Consider the following 20,384-nt stretch of genomic DNA (forward strand, 5'->3'; position numbering starts at 1 on the left):
GCTGCAAAAGAATTGATAGCAGTGTGTGCATGTGTGGGGTTTTTTTAAAGCTGGTTTCCAGTGACTGTAAGAAGAGGAGAGGCTCCGCTACACCTCATCACCTGGGATACCTTTCATCCACCTCCCTGCCCTCCATCTCTCCCTCTGTCTCCTTTACACGTAACATGGGTGACATGAGAACACGAGGGTGCAGCAGCCGCCCTGTGTGCTGCTGTTCAGTCAAATGCATTATCCATGGAATGACAGGGTCAGGGATGGCAGATGGCAGGAGGGGTTGTTGTATCTGTGTGTTTAAAGACAGGAAGGGGGGGCACATTGTGGAGCTATTTCAGTCGAGGGTGCAATCCTCATCCTCGCAATCTCTTTTGAGTCCTTTGTGACCAAAGAAAAAAAAAAATCTTTGCGCATGAAGGCACAAGAAACTGAAGTTACAGCACTGCCCCAGTCTAGCATCGTCATTATTTGACTGAAACGTTCCCCTCTTTTTTCACCACAATCATTTCCTGAATAATTCATACAGCAGCTAAGACCAGACACAAAGCAGGAAAATGTATTAGGGTCAAGTCGCACAGAAATTGCTGGCAGAGTGAGCCAGATTTGGGGCATACATGTAATACATGGCGTTCTGATATGAGAGATGCATGCAAAGGCCCTGTAACAGGCTTAATGATGTTCCTCCTAACACATCAAATAAACTCAAGTGAAAAGGCTCCACTGAAGCAATCTGCATAACAATGACTGATTTCCCTGGTGGGGGGATAGCAGACATGACCCCTCCCTCTCTTTCACTCTTACTTGTAAGCCTTATTGTCACAGATATTTATTGGCTTGGCTATGTTTTACCGCCTCGCATGACTTACTTTCCCAATTTTCTCTCCGTTCAGAGCTGCGGACAGAAATGAAATAATCTTGTAATGGTTGTCTTACATGCAAAAAGTGGTGTTTATCACAGAAACAGTCCTGTTTTCTCAGCTGAGGCATTTATACACCCACACTCATCTCTGCTTGGCCAGTATGAAAGAAAAGTGCGAGGGTCAAAGGTCAGTTAATGAAACACATCAAACTACTGAACCTTACCATCTTTTTCTAAACAAATACAGCAAATGCATCATATTTGTTGCATATGTCCCTCTTGTCCTAAATACTGTCGTACTATTCGCGACCAAATTCATTTTTGGCTTAAAGGCAAAAGAAAGTTTGACTTTTGTACCTTTTCATTTGTTAACTAGACAGCACTTCATATAAGTGGGCATACTAATAATGGAAGCTAAATGATTACAAGAGAAAGCTGAATAAATTAAAGCTACAATTAATTTAGATTTTTTTCTGAATTTTTAATTTTGTTCTTACTTTTAGATTAATTTTATTTGTTTTCGATGTGCACACATGAGGTGTACATTGACTCTGTAATTGCAGGATTTTGATATTTCTTTTAGCACATCATTATAGAGAGACATTATAATGGTAACCAAGTTTTCTGTTCACCAGGGGCTAAAAGGGTTTATTCAAATGCATTTGTCAGGTTTACTGTCAGACTTAATGATCTTCTTAAAGCATCTCCTGAAACCACTGACCCCCCCAATTTGGATAAATAGAGGATAAATAGTTTGTAATGTAAAAAAAGGCCCTCCAATTACAAAAGGAGTCTTAAACTACAGTGTCATTAAAATGAAAGCCCAGCAGCCACATAAGTGATACTGCCTCGACTGTTTGCATTTCAATTGCTTCTATTGTTTAGGATAATTCTGCAAGGATTACACCGGGGGTTATCAGAGTTCAGCCTATACAGCTAAAGCAAATATAATGTCTTGTCAAAATCCATTGACAGTTCCAGATGACCTATTAATCCATTTTAATTCTGTAAGAGCAAGCCAACAGTGGAAATGAATGCAAAGCTCGTGTCACTGTACTGCTCGCTGACCAATAGTGTTTAATACAGAAGGCCATTTCTGGACAGAAAAGAAAGCAATAGATGACAAGTTAGTCAAAACAAACACAAAAATGCTGCAAGTTACAGTTGTGAGATAACATGTCACAACTTAGTAAGCAAAAACTGACAAACTAAGGTAAAGCTGTTAGATAAAAGTAGAATCATGACTTGCTTTTTATTACATGGTTAAATGCTGTGATCGTAAAAAAGTAGGTCACACTTTTTACGTAGCCTGCTATCACTGAAGTTATTTTCATCATGACAAATTTTTGATCTTTCATTTCATTCTTTCTTTTCCTGGTGGAAATGAGCGTCCATACTTCCCCTCAGCAAGAAACTGGTGTGATGACGAACTGCTGCGTTTCCCTCTCCATGTCCTGCCAGCTGAGCGCAAAATATCTACTGACTTGTAAGTGAGGCACTGCAGAGACACGAGCAGAAGACTCTCTGTGAACTGCTGCATGTAAATACAAACGGTATAAATAGGTTAAGAGCCCCGACTGTAAAACATGGCCCATGCAGAGCCTGAGTGTTCTTGTCCATCAGAGTAACAGCGCTGGACAAAAGCTCTTCTCTGAGGGCCTGTCCAAAGCGCATTAAGGAAAGGTAGCTCACTTGTACCATCTGTCCACTGCAGTAAGAGAAAGCTATGGATTTTCTGTCTGAGGCGCGATCGGAGCCGCTGGCTGCTTGCTTCCGTGCGATGAGCTTTTAATAAGTCCTCCCAAACAGCGAGCCATAGCGGATGCATTATGGTGTGGTTATGCTGTGTTATTATGATGGGAGTGCATCACGTTGCCTATCATTTATCACTGAATTTCAGCTGCTCTCGCTGCTAAGCCAAATTTTAAAGTAGACAGTTTGGGAACTCACCAGTTGAGAGGATCTTGGCTGGCAGTGTCATATTTCCAATATGAGATTAAAGTCTGTTCCTCCAGTGTGCTGCGCTCATGGAAAAGCTGCAACACTCTGTATCATAGCGCATCGGGAGAGTGACCTCTTGGGGATAACCGAGGCTTGTGCTGCTCCCCACCGCAAAGGGTGGATTTCACTTGCTAATGAGCCAACCAACTATCCTCTAGCCATTCATCAAAGTCTGCCCTGCGAACTGCCTGTGTGAAGTACATCCCATCATCACAGCAGATTAGCTTTAGTCCCACCACTTTACTCAGCGGCTTCTGGGTAACCTCTCCTGGACAATGATTAACATCTGGGCCAGCTGAAAGCATGATTTGCTCATGAAATTCTTATGCCTGGGAAGTGTTGGTATTTTTTAAAAAGCACACAAATACTCATCAGTGAAGGAGTTAAATTAAGACACTTCATTAGAATCATGATGCAGATTGTTTCTGTTTTTACACTAAAGTGTTGCAGCTCTCCATTAGTACTCCAAATACCCTCACACGGTCCCTGCTGACAGAGCATTACTACAATCCCCTCAACACAAAACAACAGAAAACAATTCCACTCATCATCACTCAGACATTCTACCAAGTTTATTGAACACCAATGATACATGGACTTGAAGGAAGAATTCACTCAAACTGAGAAATAAAACCCAGTCGAATCACCTCAGAGGCCTTCTTTCCAATATGTTGTCCTGAAACATCTGCTCAAAAAACTGTGAACAAGGCAAATCAACTTTAAAAGGCAGCACACGTAAAAAAGACGCTGTTCTTAAAAACAGCGGGATTGAGAAAGATGGATAAATGGGCAAAGAGTGAGTAGTATTTCTGCTGAAGAGACTTAAGCTGTGGTAGACAACGTGTTCAGTATTTACAGAGTAGACATGTAACACAGACACAATCCTGTGCCTATGCCTAAACCTATGCTGATTATATTGTTTGTTGACATTATGTGGATGTGTACTTCATGCTATTGTCAGTTCAGTATTTTGTACTGGATTACACTGTAAAGGTGTTCCTATTATTTGGTCCACCTGTTGTATTTTCATGAATCAAACACAACTAAAAATACTTCAGTTCATAGGGTTTCTAAAAAGCTCAACCCCTTTGTCTTTTCACCTTTCTGAGTAACTCCATCTCTATGAACAAAATATTTACAACAGGAAAACAAACAACATGTAACAGTAAAGACATGATACTTGCAGAAAAATCCTGTCTAAAGTGAAGAATCCACATAAAAGAACTCTGGAAGTCTTCATCAGTTTGAAGCACTGGCACTAGCTGGATCCTTCTGGCCTCTGACTTCCTGTGACTCCTGCGCCATCATTTTGAAGCAGCGTTCCGCCCGCAGTTCCTCAAAGCAGAACTCAGTGGCGCCGCTGAGCAGCAGCTCCTTACAGTACATGCTCTGCTCCTGACGTTTTCCTGACTCGGCTTCCTTCTGTTGCTGGTGGTGCTCCTGTAGTCTCTTCAGAGGGGTTTCCTCTCTGCAGGGCTTACGTGATGATAAAACTGTGTTCACTGCCGGGTTGATCTTGCATGGAGTCCTGAGGAAATAGAAGGAAGATGCCAAAGCAAATCAAAGAAATTGTTAGCAGAGAAGGTTAAACTTAGGTTAGATATGACATTGAAATATGTTTATATGATTATGTGCTCCTTACAAAAACCTGAACGTGTGATGCAAATTAAATGTTCAGCAATGCATCAGAACTGAAGATAAAACTCTAGCTGTCACTTACATTGTTGGAGGCTGGTCTGACTCCTCAACAAATGGTTGAAAGGTGGGTTTGGGGGGCGGTGGGGCCATAACAGTATGTCCAAATTTGGTCTTCTGGGGCATCTATGGTACAAACAAAATACAAACTGACATCACTAGGTTGCATTTAATACATGAGATCAACTACCACAGCACCTGCTTGTCACACACCTTGACATCACACCATCTTTCAGGCTTCATCTCATTCTCCTTTGCTCTGGCAGTGGGAGGGGCCACCCACGACTCTAACTTAGGCTCTGACAGGTCAGCACTTTGAATCTTGTTCTCGTCAAAGATCACCATCCGACTGTTTGAAGCATTGCTGAGGACCGGGGCACCACGTGACTGCAGGCCTCCAGAGATATCTGTTCAAAACACCCACCAAACATTGAAATTAAACACCCTTTTTTAATGATGATGCTGATATTCAAAGGTGCTGGAGCACTGGTTATATCATCTTAAAATTTCAACAGATTTTGTATATTCATGTGCTTACTTCTGATTGCAGTCCCAGACCTGTTGATGGGGGCAATGGCCTTTTTCTTCCCTCTAGGTTTGAGGTCAGCTAGTGAAACCCTCTCAGGTTGTTTGGGCTCATCATCACTATTGTCCTGGTCCACATTCATCATCACCTGCCGGGATACTCGTGCCTGCAAAGCCCTACAAATAACAATACAGAAAACTGTGACAATGCCACAATTTTACATTCTAAACTATATCTCAAATTTTATTGGCTGAACCCATACTTGTGAAACTGCAGGAGCTTATCATGCGGCTCAGCACATTTCTTGAATCCTTCCTGGTAGACCAGGTCTGCTTTGCGACAGTTGCCCTGGTTCTCATATTCCTCTGACCAAGCGATGTAGAAGGATGCTTGTGTCACTCCTATTTCCTGCGCTTGCATGTACCTGTAAATGTCCAAGGGCTCGGGGCAGTTGTCTGCCTAATGACACACAATGCACATGTAGGGCAAGTGTTACTACTACTGCATTAGTACAAACTAATGATTAGTACAAACTAATGCGGCAGTAATAACAGTAGCTAAAAGAGTCAAAGTCAAAGGTTATAACATTGCACGTACAAATTTGATCCAAAGTTCAACATAGCGTGGGTCGTTGTGATATTTCTTTTCCTCTGTGAATCTGGTTGCGACTCGTTCCAACAGTGTGGCAAGATTGCTCTCCTTTCCTCCCTGAGGGAAGGTTTGCTCTGTCCACTTAATGTACCTGTAAAAGGCAGAACCATGTGAGGGTTAAAACTGAAATCTCTCAGATTTAAGAGCAGCACGCATGAATACACTTTATTGTTTACATGTTTGACTTACCGATCCCAAACATCAAGTGGGTCATCTCCCTCATACATCCGCAGTTCAGACTCAAAGGCCCTGAAGAAACAAAAAGCCACAAAACCTCCATCATCATGTGAAAAGTGCTGCAAAGAAGAGTTCAGCAGAAATCAGTGTAACCTGTGCGATGTTTTTAAAATCATCCATACTGTCTCTGCTGGTTGATGGCAGAGGTGAGTCCATCCTGTTGTTGACTGAGTGCCTGATGTAAGGCTGATATGGCTCTGCCTCGCCTCAGCGGCTGGATGTTTTCTTTGCTTAGCTCCCATTCCACATCTCCTCCTTCCGCCATTGTGGAAATTAAAACTAGATACCTACAGACCAACACACACACACACACACACACACACACACACACACACACACACACACACACACACACACACACACGTATCAGTTCACTGAATATAATTTAGGTAAAGGGCTCATTTCCTCTGACTCCCAATTTTGACAATGCATTAATTGTTTAAGCCACTATTAAAGAAACATGCCAAACATTATGTGCTCAATTTTAAAATTTTAAATTAGATTTCCTTGGATTTTGGACTGTTAATTGATAACAACATGATTGCCAGCTACAGCCCTAAATTGTTTTGCCTTGTATTTGATCCCTTTGACCTTTTTGTAACCTTTCAATATAATCTGAAACTTCTGAAGTAGCATAAATATTCAACCAGACGGTTTTCAGCTGGCCCAAATAGTTTTTCTTGTGCTTTAACAACTTATCTTGTAGTGTGATTCTGTCCTTTGACTCTCAGATTTTTATCGCATTGTTTAAATAGCGATGTTAATCACTATGTAGCTAATACACCTTCATGTCTGATATATCATCCATACTTTATCGGAATAGTTATCATCGTCTAAATTATTGCTCGAATGTTCAAACTGAAAAAGAAAACAAGCCATGGGAATCATGTCATACCAGGGAAATACAAGTGACAGTATATTAGCGTAAGGACATGTAATAACGTTAGATAATAACGACACTGATCCTACATCATCGTATATGAATATGACTAAATACCAAGTAGCAACACAACAAATTATTATTTATTGTAGCCGTCATCCTACACACATTGAAGGACATGTGTTTGCAGTGTCCTGGCTACATTAGTAACGATTTTTTTCTCTCTAACGTTAATGAGTGGATGACGTCGGGAGCTAACACACTAGCTAGCTAACATTAGCTTTAGCTCGATAGTTTTTTGTCGTTGTTCGCAATATTATCAGAATTTACCAGTCAGATATGAAAATGAAACTGACGAGGTACAAAGCGATGTTTTTTTCCTACCGCTTCCGAACTTCCTTTGTCTCTTTTTCTGAAGATTAACGTTACAGCTACAACGTTGCAACAACGCCGCAGCGGTCGGTTCAGTGTTTTGAACGAGAGCCGCGAGAGAATTTGAAGAAAGCTGATTGGAGGAATCAGAAACAGGAAAACGCAAATTGACGTCACGCGTCAACTTCCGGGACGGTTCCTGTGTTGATTATTGCAACGTTGAAAGGTTGAAATAGGTAGCTCGCTGCCAAATAGTTGTTATTGATGGAGCTTTTCTTTCTAATTTTTACCCGCTAGCGCAATATCAGTTAATTATAATTGCCTGTCTCATGACTCTCTGCACGTGTCGACATGGACAACCGTTGTTATTGTTGTGCATCAAAGTTCAATCTCTTCAAGAAAGAGGTAAGACCTGGCTGGCTAATATCAACCACACAGCTATATACATTAACATGTAAAATGTAATTTATGATGAAATATCCTCACAGCTGGGTTGTAAGAACTGCGGCCGCTCCTTTTGCTCCAGCTGTTTGACTTTCAGTGCTGTGGTGCCTCGCTGTGGCAACACCCAGCAGAAGGTCTGCAAGCAGTGCCATGGTAATCTGACGAGGTAAAGGTCAAACCATGCAAAACAATATGAATGTGATTACTAATCAGTATTAATGAACATTCTTCCTTATCACCACGTCTTCATTTTTAGAGGGGAATCTCCAAACAGTGCTGGAAAATGGTCTCCTCCTGAAAATTATAAGAAGTCAGTATATGGCAAACTTGAAAAAAATGACACATTGTCAACCCAGTTTCACGATATTTAAAGTTCATATTTCTTCCATAGACGGGTCGCTGCATTTGAGGCCAAACAGCAGGGGCAGCAGACACAACCTCTTGCACTTGGAGGCAACAGAAACATCAAATCAGGCCATCTACCAACCAGAGGCCTGAGTAAAGAAGATCAGGCTATTGCTGAAAGACTTCAGAAGCTGAAGGAGGACACCACACCAAGTAATGAAATGAGATTTTAGCAGCTACTATACTGATTTAATGTGACACACTAATAACATATTTTCTCTTGACAAAAGCCATCATAAGCTTTTCACCTCTTCTTCAGAGTCTGTCCCGTCTGAAAAAGAGCTGGAGTCTCGCCTTGCTGCTCTGAAAGCTCCCAGCCAGCCAGTGCCTTCTACAAGAGAGATGGAGGACCGCCTGGCAGCTCTACAGGGACAACCTCCACCATCTCAAGCTCCTCCACCTGTGAGCTAAAGCTCTTTCTACTTGTTGGTGGCGTCTTGGCCCTTACAGTATGACTCATGGACAGCTTTAAGAATTTAAGGCTATTTAGAAGGACATGATTGCGAAATAGTTTATTGTAATTGCTTACCAGTATATGTTCTTGTGTGCTCATCTGTGCAGGTGCACCAGCCTCCAAATAACAGGACTCAGACTGAACAAGCCAATGATCTGATTACTCAGATGACAGAAGAAGTTGCCATAGACAACCAGCAATCAAATCCTGAATGCAGTAAGATGTTACTTCTCCCATTGATCATTGATTTCTTCCACATACAGTTAATAATAACAATGCAGTCATATCATAGTTTTATGCAATCATATTTCTGACCGAAATGTGGCTTTGTTTAGCTAGTGGGAATTTCCTAAATATGCTGCAACGTACTCTATTAATCCTTCTGCAGGTGTAGATGGCCGTATGAATGATCTCAACAAGGGGGAGGGGGGAACATTGGATGAGAATTTGGACGAGAACCAGGAGGCGGTCAAGCAGCTGGAGACTGAAAAGGCCCGTCTGCTGGAGGAGGCCATGGAGGAGCTGAGGAAGGAGCACCATTCCCAGGATCAGGTTCTCCACATGGCCAAGAGGCTGGCACAGCTGAAGGGGCAAGACCCAGACAAAGGTATATCACAGAGAAAGATCTTGGTTTACCGCTTTCTTAACACTATCTGTTATCTTCGCTTTAACATCAGAGAGTCAGAAAACATGGTAAGAGCTTGTGCTGTAAACAGTGTGGCCATGACAGAAGTGTGAATGTCTTAGTTGTTGTATTTGTCATGTCACTTCTAGTTACTATGGAGGACTTTCAGCATCCTGACAGTGACGAGGAGACTGAGGAAGAAGCTGTGATGAGAGTGTTAAAACAGGTCTGAGGCTTAATGCAAAGTAAAGTTCATAGTTCACTCTGTAATGTAGAAACATACAGTAGTTAATCTTACGTAACTACTACTACTGAGTGCATATCACACCCTTAAAGATGATCGTGAACTAAGGTGGACCAGTTCAGGGGGCCACAAGGGGCTGCTATTTTGCCATTTCAATCATTTGTAATGTGAGTTGGAGGACATGTTGTGAAATTCATGTATTTTTGACTGTCGTTGCAGCTCTCTGAGGAGGCTGCTTTGGATGAAGCCAGTGGCTACAACATACCTTTAGAACAGAGTGGACCAAAGAACACAGAAAAGAAAAAAACCTCCAAGAAACCGGTATGAAACAACAGCCAAAGTACAAAGTCATTCATTTTCAAGCTATTAGAGAGATCAACACATAATCCCTCGTTGGTTTGATGTGTTTTAAACACCCAGGTTCCAGCACCTAAGAGCAGGATTTCACCAGCTGCTGTTGCACGGCAGCTATCAGACAGTGATGATGAAGAGCTCCCATGGTGCTGCATCTGTAACCAAGACGCAACCCTTCGCTGTCACACCTGTGATGGAGACCTATACTGCAACCGCTGCTTCAGGTAGCGTAAGACATGTTCATTATAAGAGGCGCAACAATAATCTTGTAGTAGAGCTTTGCATGGAAATCTTTGTTCTGATGCCCAAGAGCAAAGGCTGTGATTTGGAATGTATACCATGGCCCAGATAGATTGTAGGCAGGCTGCTGCCATACTGTTAAGCAGCATGAATATAAAGTATTTAGTGTGATGAATTATCAATCCTCTCCCCATTATCTCTCCAGGGAAGGCCATGATAAATATGACAGGATGGAGCATCGCACCACTAACTACACTGCACCAAAGAGGAAGAGGAAGACATGATAGTGAGACTGTGCTGTAGTTGTTTGCCTTATCAGGCTCTGGTCAGTCATCACTGTTAGACTTTTGCTTTAGACTAAAGTGACCTAATATTGTTAATAAAACAGCATCTCAGAAGATTTAAACACTACCTATTATCTAAAGCAAGCCGGAACTCTAATTTTAAGTGATTCTAAACATGTTCCTGTAGACCACAGGAAGAGCAGCATCTGCTTTCTGTAAGTGCTTAAAGATGAGCTGAACAAATCAAAAACAACGGGTAACATACGGCAAAGCAGACTAGAGATAGACGAAAATCTTAATGTAAATTAAATAAAATGTGTATAATAAGTAAAACATAGCATCTATTATTTCTGTCATGTATAACAATAGAGTAAGTAAATCTTCCTGAGGCTACTAGACAGTGTTGGTATTCTAGCAAAACTTCACAGCTTCTGCACACAGAAAAGTTTTAAACTGTCCAACGGGATAAGAAGCTCGAAGCCTTTTTCTTATGTCACTTGTCCTACTTCCCAAATGCAACAAAGGCTCAAATTAGATGCACTTTGCACTTGTCGCCATTTGATTCTTTTTTTTTTTCCCCCCAATTTGACAATACATTCAGAACGCAGACACATCATGAGCTCATCTGGAATGATGTACAGTCCCAGACTGCTGTCAGCTCTGGACTGAAGAAGTACAGAAGAGTCAGTATAAAAGGATTACTGAGGGCTTTGTTTTCTCTTGGCAGGCACCGCAGTCACTCTTGTAATCTATGTTTGGCTGCAAGTCTGACACGAGTATTGCCTTTCTTGTCCTTGTGTGTAATTTCATTATAAAGGATGCAAAAGTGTTAGGCACTTTGTCACATATTTAAGGAACGTAGCATTTCTTTTTAGTTATATTTTTAACACTGAAGGGTTTTTTTTCCCCCTTGGATCACGCGGCTGGCAGGCCGTGTCAGAAGTGTAGCGTTACGGTATAGATGGTTTCTGTGTCAGAGCAGTAAGAGTGGAAGTGGGGGGCGAACCAAGCAAATTACTATAATGGAGCCCTCAGCCCAAAGACCTGTGTATGACAGAGAGAAGGCCAGAGTGCAGTTTCATCAGTGTGCATTACTGTCAAGCTAACTGAGGAGAAACCATAATTACACTCTCCTCTGGGGGCCTGTTCCATTAAGGTTTGTATGGAGGCCTTACTGTGTTTTGCCTTTTCTGGCCATGTCAGACACACACCACAGACAGGAAATGGACAAGGATAATGGATGCATACTTAATGGACCTTCCTGCCACTGTGTTTACTCTTAGACTTGACGTGTCAATGTCTCCTTTGTTTCCATCACTCTGTTGAAAAATTTACGGCAGAAAACAGAAGCTTGTGTTCTGGGAACAATGTGCTGACAGCCGTGCTTGAGCAAAGTCTTGTCTTTTGGACTTTAGGACATAATCATTCTTTAAAGGCAAATATGTGTTTTATAGCACTAATAAAGAACAAGCGTGGTAACATGACAGTTTAATTGGTACTGTAAATTGATGTGTGTAATAGACATATCAATATTTATTTGTATACATGGAAGGAATATTCCCTGATGATACTATACTGTTGGTCACATTGTTGAAAATCAGCTGTAACTCCTTTTTGTAATTCATCAACAACTTTGTCTTGAAAATGTTCAATTTTATTTCGACATACAACACTGTTATCAGAACAAAAAAACGTTTTATGTACATAAATAGGCAACCGAAAATGTACAGTCTTGCACAAAAAAAAAAAAAGTCCATCTGAGTAATAGTCAATACAACTTTTATCACATGTGCATTGTTGGTATGTTTATGGGAGACAAAATGTTATAGCAGTCCATAAATTAAAGTGAAATGATAATAATAATAATAAAATTCCATTCAAAACCTGGACTACCCTGGCGTTAGACTGGTGCTGACCCTGGGAGGGGGCAGAGGGCAGGAAGAGAGTCCCACGGACGTGTGAACCGCACATACTGTACAGGCATCCAAAGAGTTAACGCATGGGAAGATAAGAGGCTCCACATTGTCTCAATTCTTTATTTGACCTATGATTATTTCTTCAAGGGACCTGACATTTTGCGTAGACCTTTTATCCTGTAGAGCAGCCCGTTGATAAAATCCTACAGGGAAGAAGGAGAACATTGATTTTTTATTTCAGAATTTTATAGACTAGACAAGATAACAGTGCCAGTAAACAAGTCATCTTTTTTCCCCTGTTAAATATTGAAATCTTTATATGCGCGTGTGTAGTTTCATACATCTTTTTTTGTCTCACCTCTTTTGGCTTTCCGCATTCCTGCAACAACTCCTAACAAAGAACACAAACACAGGAAGGCTCACTAACAACTCTGGACATTGCTTTTTCACAGCAAACATTGCAACACTGGATTCCAGCAAGGGCCCAGTGCTTGTTAAGAGATTACCCCACATTGCATATAGTTAGCTGTGTACCCAGGTGTCACCTAGGAACAAGGCGTTAAAAGGTTAAAATTCTGGACTTCTGCGATTCAGGTTGACCTTTGCTTGAAGAACTTGGGTACCAGTTCCATGAGCAAAAAAATAACGAGAGACGCAATGTGAGTGTTGGCTAAAAATGCAAAAAGAAAAGGCTGTGAAATTGTTGATGCATTAACTTGTACAATCCCACCTGCAGTCGGGTTCTCTGCCCCTCGTCTGTCAGCTCCAGGAGTTCATCTATGTCAATCTCTAACTCTGGAATCTCTTCCTCCTGTGAAAGCAGCAAGAAACAAAATTTAAGGTCTAAGGTCAATGTTCCTTTGTTACTATATTGCCCACACGTGTGTATTTCTGCATGATACAAAAGCTGTTATATAATGTGAGTTTCTTGCCATCCTTTCACTCGCAGTGGTAAGACCGTCCACAAATTGAGCGGAGTCATTCAGAGGGAAAAGAAAGCCCAAGATGTGATCGAGGGTATGATGCAACATGGCATTTCATTGCAGCGCGGTAATGAAATCCTCGCACTATAGCATATAAATTGTTTGTCAAGTGTTGACACTGTGCTTTCATCGATAGTCAATCATCTGAGTTAATAGTGTTGGCTGTTTTGTTGAATAAACACTTTGTCTCCCTTTATAATTTCTCATAGCAATGATGTGATTGATGATGTGCTGTACACATAGGCAAAGCTGAAGAGCACTGAGGCATGAAGGCAAAAAGGCTCCAGGAGGCCACCCTTGCCACATGCCATCATCAGATTTCATGGATGGTTTACCCAGCTAGCATTTAGCTCAGCCATTACTGAGAGATTACTTCCAGTTGAAATGTTTTCTAAAGAATATATTCATCTCAGCTCCAGTTGTTCCACATTGTGTTCACACCTGAATTAAAATACCTAAGGGCAACACTGACTGTAAACTATGAACTTGAGGTCCATACAAACCCCTTATTTCTGAAATGTTACTCTTAATGAAACAAAGGCTGTCAGTCTCAAGTTATAAAATGCCAATATAGCAAAGTAATCAGTTCATATCACAAGCCCTTATCCGCACCTTAGGGGATGAAGAGTGCTCATGGAGGGATACTGAACACGAAGATATCTCGAGTCAGCAGGCGGACATTCACGTCTGACAAGTGGGGCCTCTTTTTAAGGGGGATATTTTCTGGTTGGGGAGTTTTCATGGCTGTTGAGGATGGGACTCTCACAGCTTTCTGGGTGAGGAGAGAGCTAATCAATGTGGAAGTGCTGAGTGGCGGAATAGATGGGCCCACCTTCAGAGTCCCCCGTGCCCCCTCTAATTGATACATGCTGCCAGTATGGACGCCCGTGTATTCTGCTGATGTCTGCAGGACACAGGGCCGTGTCCGTGATGTACGCTTCCGTGCTGTGTGGGCTTTGCCGTACCAGCTCGGCTGTGGGTGGTTGTGTTGTGCTTTGTGGTTTGTGTTTTGTGCTACATCTTGTTAGGCCAAATGCTTCAAATGTTTAGTGTTAATGAAGTAGTCCAGATTTCTTTTAATTATTGCCCTGTTTAACAGTCACTGCATATGCACTGTAGTAATCAACCCAGTATACAATTAGTGACATAGTCACAAATAATTAATCTATTACATTTGTGTACAGAGACACAAATGTTTGCATTCTTTCATGACGCTCAGCTCAGCTTTCAAACTAATGAACGGAGTATAAAGAGGAGAAAAAATGCACCACTTTCATCAGGAGACCAAGGTTTGATTCCCGTGTGAAATCAACCTGATTGTCTCAAGCAAGTTATTTTGGCCCAAACAATAATCTTGTCCTGAACCTAACCAAATAGTTCTGATGCCTAAACCTAACGTCAAATTTGAAAGTCAAGACAAATGTTACATATTTATTATTGCTAACTTGATTGTTGTGGAGCTGGCATCTAACTCCACATTTTGGGGATAAACATATTTGCTATAATAGACTGCTGTATGTAATCATGGTGGGTTGATCTTACTTATTTACACTGAGCAGGGATCGATAATATATTACTATTTATTGCAGAATGGCTGTCTGGAGCAGTGCATTTAGTAAGTGAAGGATGAATGTGTGATGCGCATGAACAGGGATATGCTTTATGGCTTAAATCCCCTCTGTCTGCCCCTGAATGCAGCACAATGACGAGCACTGCTGAATATTGCTGAGGGAAACATGTACATTTATCATGAAGAAGTGCCGTGACCCTTCTAGTAACTTCTCAGTATTTCATACACGTAGTGCAAATTTTCAGCTTGTTGAGATTTACCTTCATTGTCAGAGGAAAATAGCATTTTAATGAGGCCTCCGGGCAGAAGTGTCTCAGCTGCACTTTTTGAAGTTGAAAGCAATAGACTGAAGCGAAAATGAATGTTGGCACTTGTACTGGAATTCATGAATATTAGGCTGGTTTTCAGAGGATTGTAGTTTTAGACAGGCAATACAGATGCAGTCTAAATAGCAGTTGGATTTTGTCGAGAAAGGCAGATCTCCATTGCAATTGTAATTTAGAATCAGCAAAGTTTCATCAGTATCATCATGTTTTTTTATCCCTCTTTTACATGTTTGATTCTATTTTACATTTAATTCTTAACAGCGCTTGTAGTTACTTGTCTTGTTGCACTTCATGAGTGATGTTTGATTTGATCTTTTTCCAGACAAACACCTTGTTTAGGATTGCACTATGTAAATGAAGTTTACTGAAATTGCCCTAAAGTTGACAAATCAGTCAGCCCTTGACTATCCAGCACCAGGACAACATTTTTACTGCAAAGTCCAGTACAAAATACAGTATATTGAGCAAGTTACTTTCATATTCACTCAGTGCTTTTTAAGCTCCCCAGAAGAGGAACCATAGTCATTGACCTTCACTCTTATCACCTCCATCAGGCCAAAATCTCCACTCAGTACATAGTATATTTTAAATGATAACAGAGAGATTATCAAGTTTATTGAACATGCTCATGCTCCCAATGAAAGGATCTCTACCTGTTTGATCTTTATAGAGCTTATCCTGTCGTCCCACCTTTAGGTCAATGCATCAACTTTTGAAACAATAGGATAAAAAGCCATATTACCATGAACAAAAGCTGTAGATGTTCACTAGCTGTGGAAGACAGATGCTTTTTAATTTGGTGACTCAGTGACCTGTTTTATTGTGCCATGTTGGCATGTTTACTTTGTTTATTGTTCTGTTTAACTCGTCTTCAATATTGATGGTGTAATGAGGCAGCTAGCGGCATGTTAAGCTTTTACCCTGTTGACATTTAAAGCAGCATGTTGGGAAATACGCTCTCATATCTGTGCACTAAATATGAAGCTACACACAGCAGTTTAGATTAGCATAGAACGTGAAAAGGGGGAAACTCCTAGTAAATGAGATAAAACATGTTAATTGGTGAGCTTTAGATGTGCTCATAGATGGATTTTGTTACATTTGACAGAGGTGGGCTCGCTGTTTCCCTCTGTTTCTGCTCTTTATGATAAGCTAAGCTAGCCAGCTGCAGGTGTAGTTTTGTATTGAACAGACAGATACTGTATGTGAGTTGCCAATTTTCTCATCTAACTCTAGACTACAGAGCTAATAGGCGTGTTTCCTAAAATGTGTTTTTTGCTACACTGTATACATAAGGCTAGGTTCCTTACATGTATGTGGAATGACACTCACTATCTATCAAGTGAGAGAATATTGCGACAAAACATCACCATCAAACATAGTGTGGTTCCATTCCACATACTATGCGTTTGCTGTTATAACGTAAAGGAAACCATGGCCGGGAATTCCAGCTGTTTTGAGAAGTTGCCAGTTTGTGGATAACGTATCAGACCCTTTCCTTTTCCTGTCAGAGGCACGAGCTGCCCACAGTTCAAAATATTCATTAACTTCACTGAGTGAGTTGTGGCAGTTACAGTTACATAAAGTTACCAGAGTGCAAAGATCCAAAGACTGTTATCCAATTATACAAGACTGGGACAATTCCTACATAGAAATTAGATCTTTTGGCAAAGATGAGTCTGCAATACATCAAGTCTTGAAGAAATTAACTTTGTGCCATTGAAAAAATCTGAGTTACTACAAGCTTAAACATTGCTCAACAGCTTCAAGTCTATCTGAAAGCTGTGTTTCCACATCTTTTTCATTTAGTTTATCATATCTCAAAAGGTGTGAAGTTCGTAACAAAGGCGGCCACTCCAGACCGAGGCAGCACTGTGTGAATTAGAGATGCGGATAAATAATTCAGGCGGTGACACAGGGGACTGATGGTAAATGCTTCCACGTGGAAGACTCGGAGAACCAACAGAGCCTTCCCCCTGAGCCCATGCAATATTCATTACATTGGCCAGTACACATGGACAAGCCACGACTAATTCCACACAAGTAGCTAATGCAACTATCCAGTCCAGTTCAACTACTGAGTAAAGCCTTCATTTTCATATGGCAAGGTCGGGACAATTCTTAGGGAAATTACACAGAAGAGGAACTCTCTAGTCTTATTGATATCTATCCTCATCTCATCAATCAGACCAAGAGCTCATCATCAGCTTACTTGGGAAACATGCACATGCACTGTCTGTGCTGCACGTTTGCTGCACATTTATCTTCATGCTAGATTATGTTAGTACCAGAATATGTGAGTCTGAGTCCTGCAAACGTGAAATAATTGTATGTTTCTGGGACACGATCAAAAGAGTACACAGAGAAAGACTTCAGATCTGTTTTTGTTATCAACATGTCCTGGTTTCTGCTAATGTGATTTATTCCACCCTCGGCTTTACGAGCCTATTATCATATATTACCACAGGGGCGAGGGCTTGGGATATGAATGGAATAAAGCTCATAAAATAAGTATTATGATGAAGGAAATAGTTGCACTCAGCTGTAAATAGGGTTTGATCAGGCTTAACCCCTGCTATCTACTGGTGTAGAAGCAGATGAGTAGAGATAACTGCAGATGCTAACTATTTATCACTACATTTGCTGTAATAAACGTTCATATCAGTCGGTGGATCAGATAGATGTGGATGCATGCTCACATTGTGCAGCACTAGTACATGCCATCTTGCAAAAGGCTCCCTGGCAGCGTAAGGGGATGCCAGACAGAGAGGTGGCTCCAGGCCATCTGCAGCCAAGGGTCTCCATGAGGTTCGGGAATTAAATGAGAAACAGTTTGTCTCAGCGTATCCAGCATGAAACGGAGGCGGTGTTGTCATCTGATCTGCATCGTCATTAGGAAGCTCCTGCTCCTAAACAGACACCCCTAATTCCACTGTGCCACGCTGCCGCCTCATGTGGGCGATGAGACATCTGTTGCCATGGTTTCCCCTCGGAGAATGCCAAGCAAATCAATATGGAGCCTCTGACATAATTGGATTGTGTCCCACAGTACAGGAGTGGAGTTATGAAGGTTGTGTTGCTGTGTGTGTGTGTGTGTGTGTGTGTGTGTGTGTGTGTGTGTGTGTGTGTGTGCGTGTGCGTGCGTGTGTGAGAGAGAGAGGCAGACAGAGAGAGCCGCCTGATGTCTCGCCATAATCCCCTGTACATATTAAACATTACTCTCTGCAATGTGGCCATTAATTAGGCACACCCTGGAAATAATGAGCACACATTTGCACATTACGGATCTTCTTGTTTATACATAACTACACTAAAGTAATGTGTCTGCAAACAGAGACAGGACACACACAGACACTAAAACGATGACACAGTGCCACCATAAAAAAGCAGCAAATAGATCTCAGGCCATAGCTTTTATTTTTTATTGTTTCTCAGCAACTTCTTTATCACTTTATTACTGGGTTTAAGGAAATGTTCTTTTGGTGCTTTGTTCTTCCTCAGGTTTGTTTGCTTCTAATGTCACTGATGGCAGAATCTAAGCTATTCAACTTCACGAGGTGTAAAATCAACTTTTGAATGCCTTAATTGTAAATTTAGCCATATGTTAAAGGGCTCTAGGTGCTACGTTGGCAGGGTTGCAACATGCTTGCGAATGCTCCCTAATGACTTACACTGGGCAATGGATCTATGAGAAATAATCTAATCACTGTGGTAGAACACCACGATGCACACCGAACAGCTGATACTGCAGTCAGGTTGATGACACATGAGGGCTTGTGTGCCAAAAATTGCAGTCATGAAGCAAAAGCTACTTGTCTCCCACCCACTCCTCTTTTAGGTCACTGTAATCTCTCACACATGATGGATAGTGCACCGTAGGCACAGATGAGCAGTCCAGTTCCTCCCTTTCTCCTTCCCCTCACCTCCTCCTCAGTATGTGTGTGTCTGTGTGAGCCAGTCCTACCCTACCTCACAGTCAAACAGCAGGTGCAGCTGTCCGTCGATCCACTCCTCGATATCCAGCCTCCTCTGCAGGTCCTTGCGGTTGTATTTGACTGTCAGCTTGCCCAGCTTGCGGTGCGCCGGCTCCTCTGTTTTGTCCACTGCCTGGAACATCACCCTGGACTGGGTGCTGGGCTCTGACGCCATGACTGCCACGGCCTCAGGAGAACCGTGGAAACACACTGAGCTCTCTCTCTCTCTCTCTCTCTCTCTCTCACACACACACACACACACACACAGGCAGACCCACTGGTTCCCCCTGCTCTGTCTCTATCTCTGCCTTTCCTGTGGGCTGCCTTTCCCACGCGTATCTCCTGCTATCTTGTTGAGTGTTCCTGCTTTCCCTCTCTGTAATGCTGGCTCTGGTTCTCTGCCTGTCCTTGTCCTCTCTCTCTCCCTGTCTTGCTCTCCCTTCCTCCTCCTCTTGCAACACCCACTGGCTGCACTATCAGGAGGATGGTAATGAGATATGCCTCAGTGCGTGTGTGCGAGTTTGTGCAAGCATTTGCGTGTGTGTTTGCTTTTTGCTCTCTCCCTCGATGTTACAGCAGGTAGAAGAGCATAGGTCAATTACAGCAATAAAAAGTGAGTACGGGTAAGATGGCAACTACAGCAATCAAGTCAGGGATATTACTCTGGCTGAAAATGTGCAAATGCGTCTTAGAAACAAGTGTGTGCTTTTATCCTTTCTTCTCCGTTCATATGATTTGCCATCAGAAACATCTGCATACCAAGCCGTATTTTCTTAATACTCACAGAGTAAAAGTATCCAAAGTATTTATCTGCTCACAAAATCAGAAGGGTTTGACATGCTAAGGGCTCTTGTGTTCACAACCACGTCCAACAATAGCTGGGTCCCCCTGACAGGTGAGCCAGGGTTCCTCTAGTGTGATAGCTGCCTTGTCCTTTATAACAAGCATTATCAGGTGTACGTTTAATAAGCCTTGAAGTCAAATTGGCATCCTCAGTTACGCACCCATGAATAATGGATGAATAGGGCAGCACTGTTTATGGCTGTTTGGAAGTCAAATGTCAAATAAGAGTCTTGAAACCATCAATGTTTGTGAGGACTAATAGCAACAGTGGCACATAACCTAAGGTCAGAAATTCATAGTTGTACCTCCCGGTGCCAAATTATGACAGCTGAGACAACAGAGACAACAGAGCTGCAGAGTTTCCACAGATCCTATTACGATATGAATAATGGGGTTCAGTTTTTTGTTTTGGCAGGGGCTATCAATCAGCCGTAGCTGCACGTGTTCACCCACTGATGCACCGTCTGTTACAAACACTGAATAATTGAGTGTCTCCAGCAGCTCACC

The 20,384-nt window shown here is 41.9% G+C and overlaps 3 protein-coding genes across 5 annotated transcripts; 1 reads left to right on the forward strand and 2 right to left on the reverse strand.

Annotated features, from left to right (window-relative positions):
• Positions 1-3,394: 3,394 nt before the first annotated feature.
• bub1bb (BUB1 mitotic checkpoint serine/threonine kinase Bb) lies at positions 3,395-7,354 on the reverse strand. 3 transcript variants are annotated; one of them, XM_070979537.1, is made up of 9 exons: positions 7,174-7,340; positions 6,086-6,250; positions 5,916-5,975; positions 5,673-5,817; positions 5,338-5,534; positions 5,088-5,251; positions 4,763-4,956; positions 4,575-4,675; positions 3,395-4,382 (listed from the first exon to the last, which is right to left on the reverse strand). In XM_070979537.1, exons 2-9 carry the CDS (start codon positions 6,226-6,228, stop codon positions 4,094-4,096), a joined length of 1,293 nt encoding a protein of 430 aa, XP_070835638.1. In that variant the 5' UTR covers positions 6,229-6,250; positions 7,174-7,340; the 3' UTR covers positions 3,395-4,093. The 3 variants fall into 3 exon arrangements, with proteins under 3 accessions (XP_070835638.1, XP_070835637.1, XP_070835639.1); XM_070979536.1 differs by having other exon boundaries at positions 3,406-4,382; positions 7,228-7,354; XM_070979538.1 differs by having other exon boundaries at positions 3,406-4,382; positions 6,086-6,242; positions 7,228-7,291.
• A 37-nt stretch (positions 7,355-7,391) lies between these two features.
• Positions 7,392-12,154, forward strand: zfyve19 (zinc finger, FYVE domain containing 19). Its single transcript, XM_070979559.1, has 11 exons — positions 7,392-7,620; positions 7,704-7,825; positions 7,916-7,969; positions 8,051-8,217; positions 8,324-8,466; positions 8,626-8,734; positions 8,907-9,125; positions 9,293-9,369; positions 9,607-9,708; positions 9,808-9,965; positions 10,187-12,154. The coding sequence occupies exons 1-11, from the start codon at positions 7,567-7,569 to the stop codon at positions 10,263-10,265; spliced, it is 1,284 nt and encodes a 427-aa protein (XP_070835660.1). The 5' UTR covers positions 7,392-7,566; the 3' UTR covers positions 10,266-12,154.
• Positions 12,110-19,602, reverse strand: ppp1r14d (protein phosphatase 1 regulatory inhibitor subunit 14D). The gene is made up of 4 exons (XM_070979561.1): positions 19,030-19,602; positions 12,912-12,992; positions 12,540-12,572; positions 12,110-12,384 (listed from the first exon to the last, which is right to left on the reverse strand). Exons 1-4 carry the CDS (start codon positions 19,207-19,209, stop codon positions 12,316-12,318), a joined length of 363 nt encoding a protein of 120 aa, XP_070835662.1. The 5' UTR covers positions 19,210-19,602; the 3' UTR covers positions 12,110-12,315.
• Between the last annotated feature and the right edge of the window lie 782 nt (positions 19,603-20,384).

The sequence above is a fragment of the Chaetodon trifascialis genome, chromosome 14, assembly GCF_039877785.1.
Source record: "Chaetodon trifascialis isolate fChaTrf1 chromosome 14, fChaTrf1.hap1, whole genome shotgun sequence".
In the NCBI taxonomy this organism is placed as follows: domain Eukaryota; kingdom Metazoa; phylum Chordata; class Actinopteri; order Chaetodontiformes; family Chaetodontidae; genus Chaetodon; species Chaetodon trifascialis.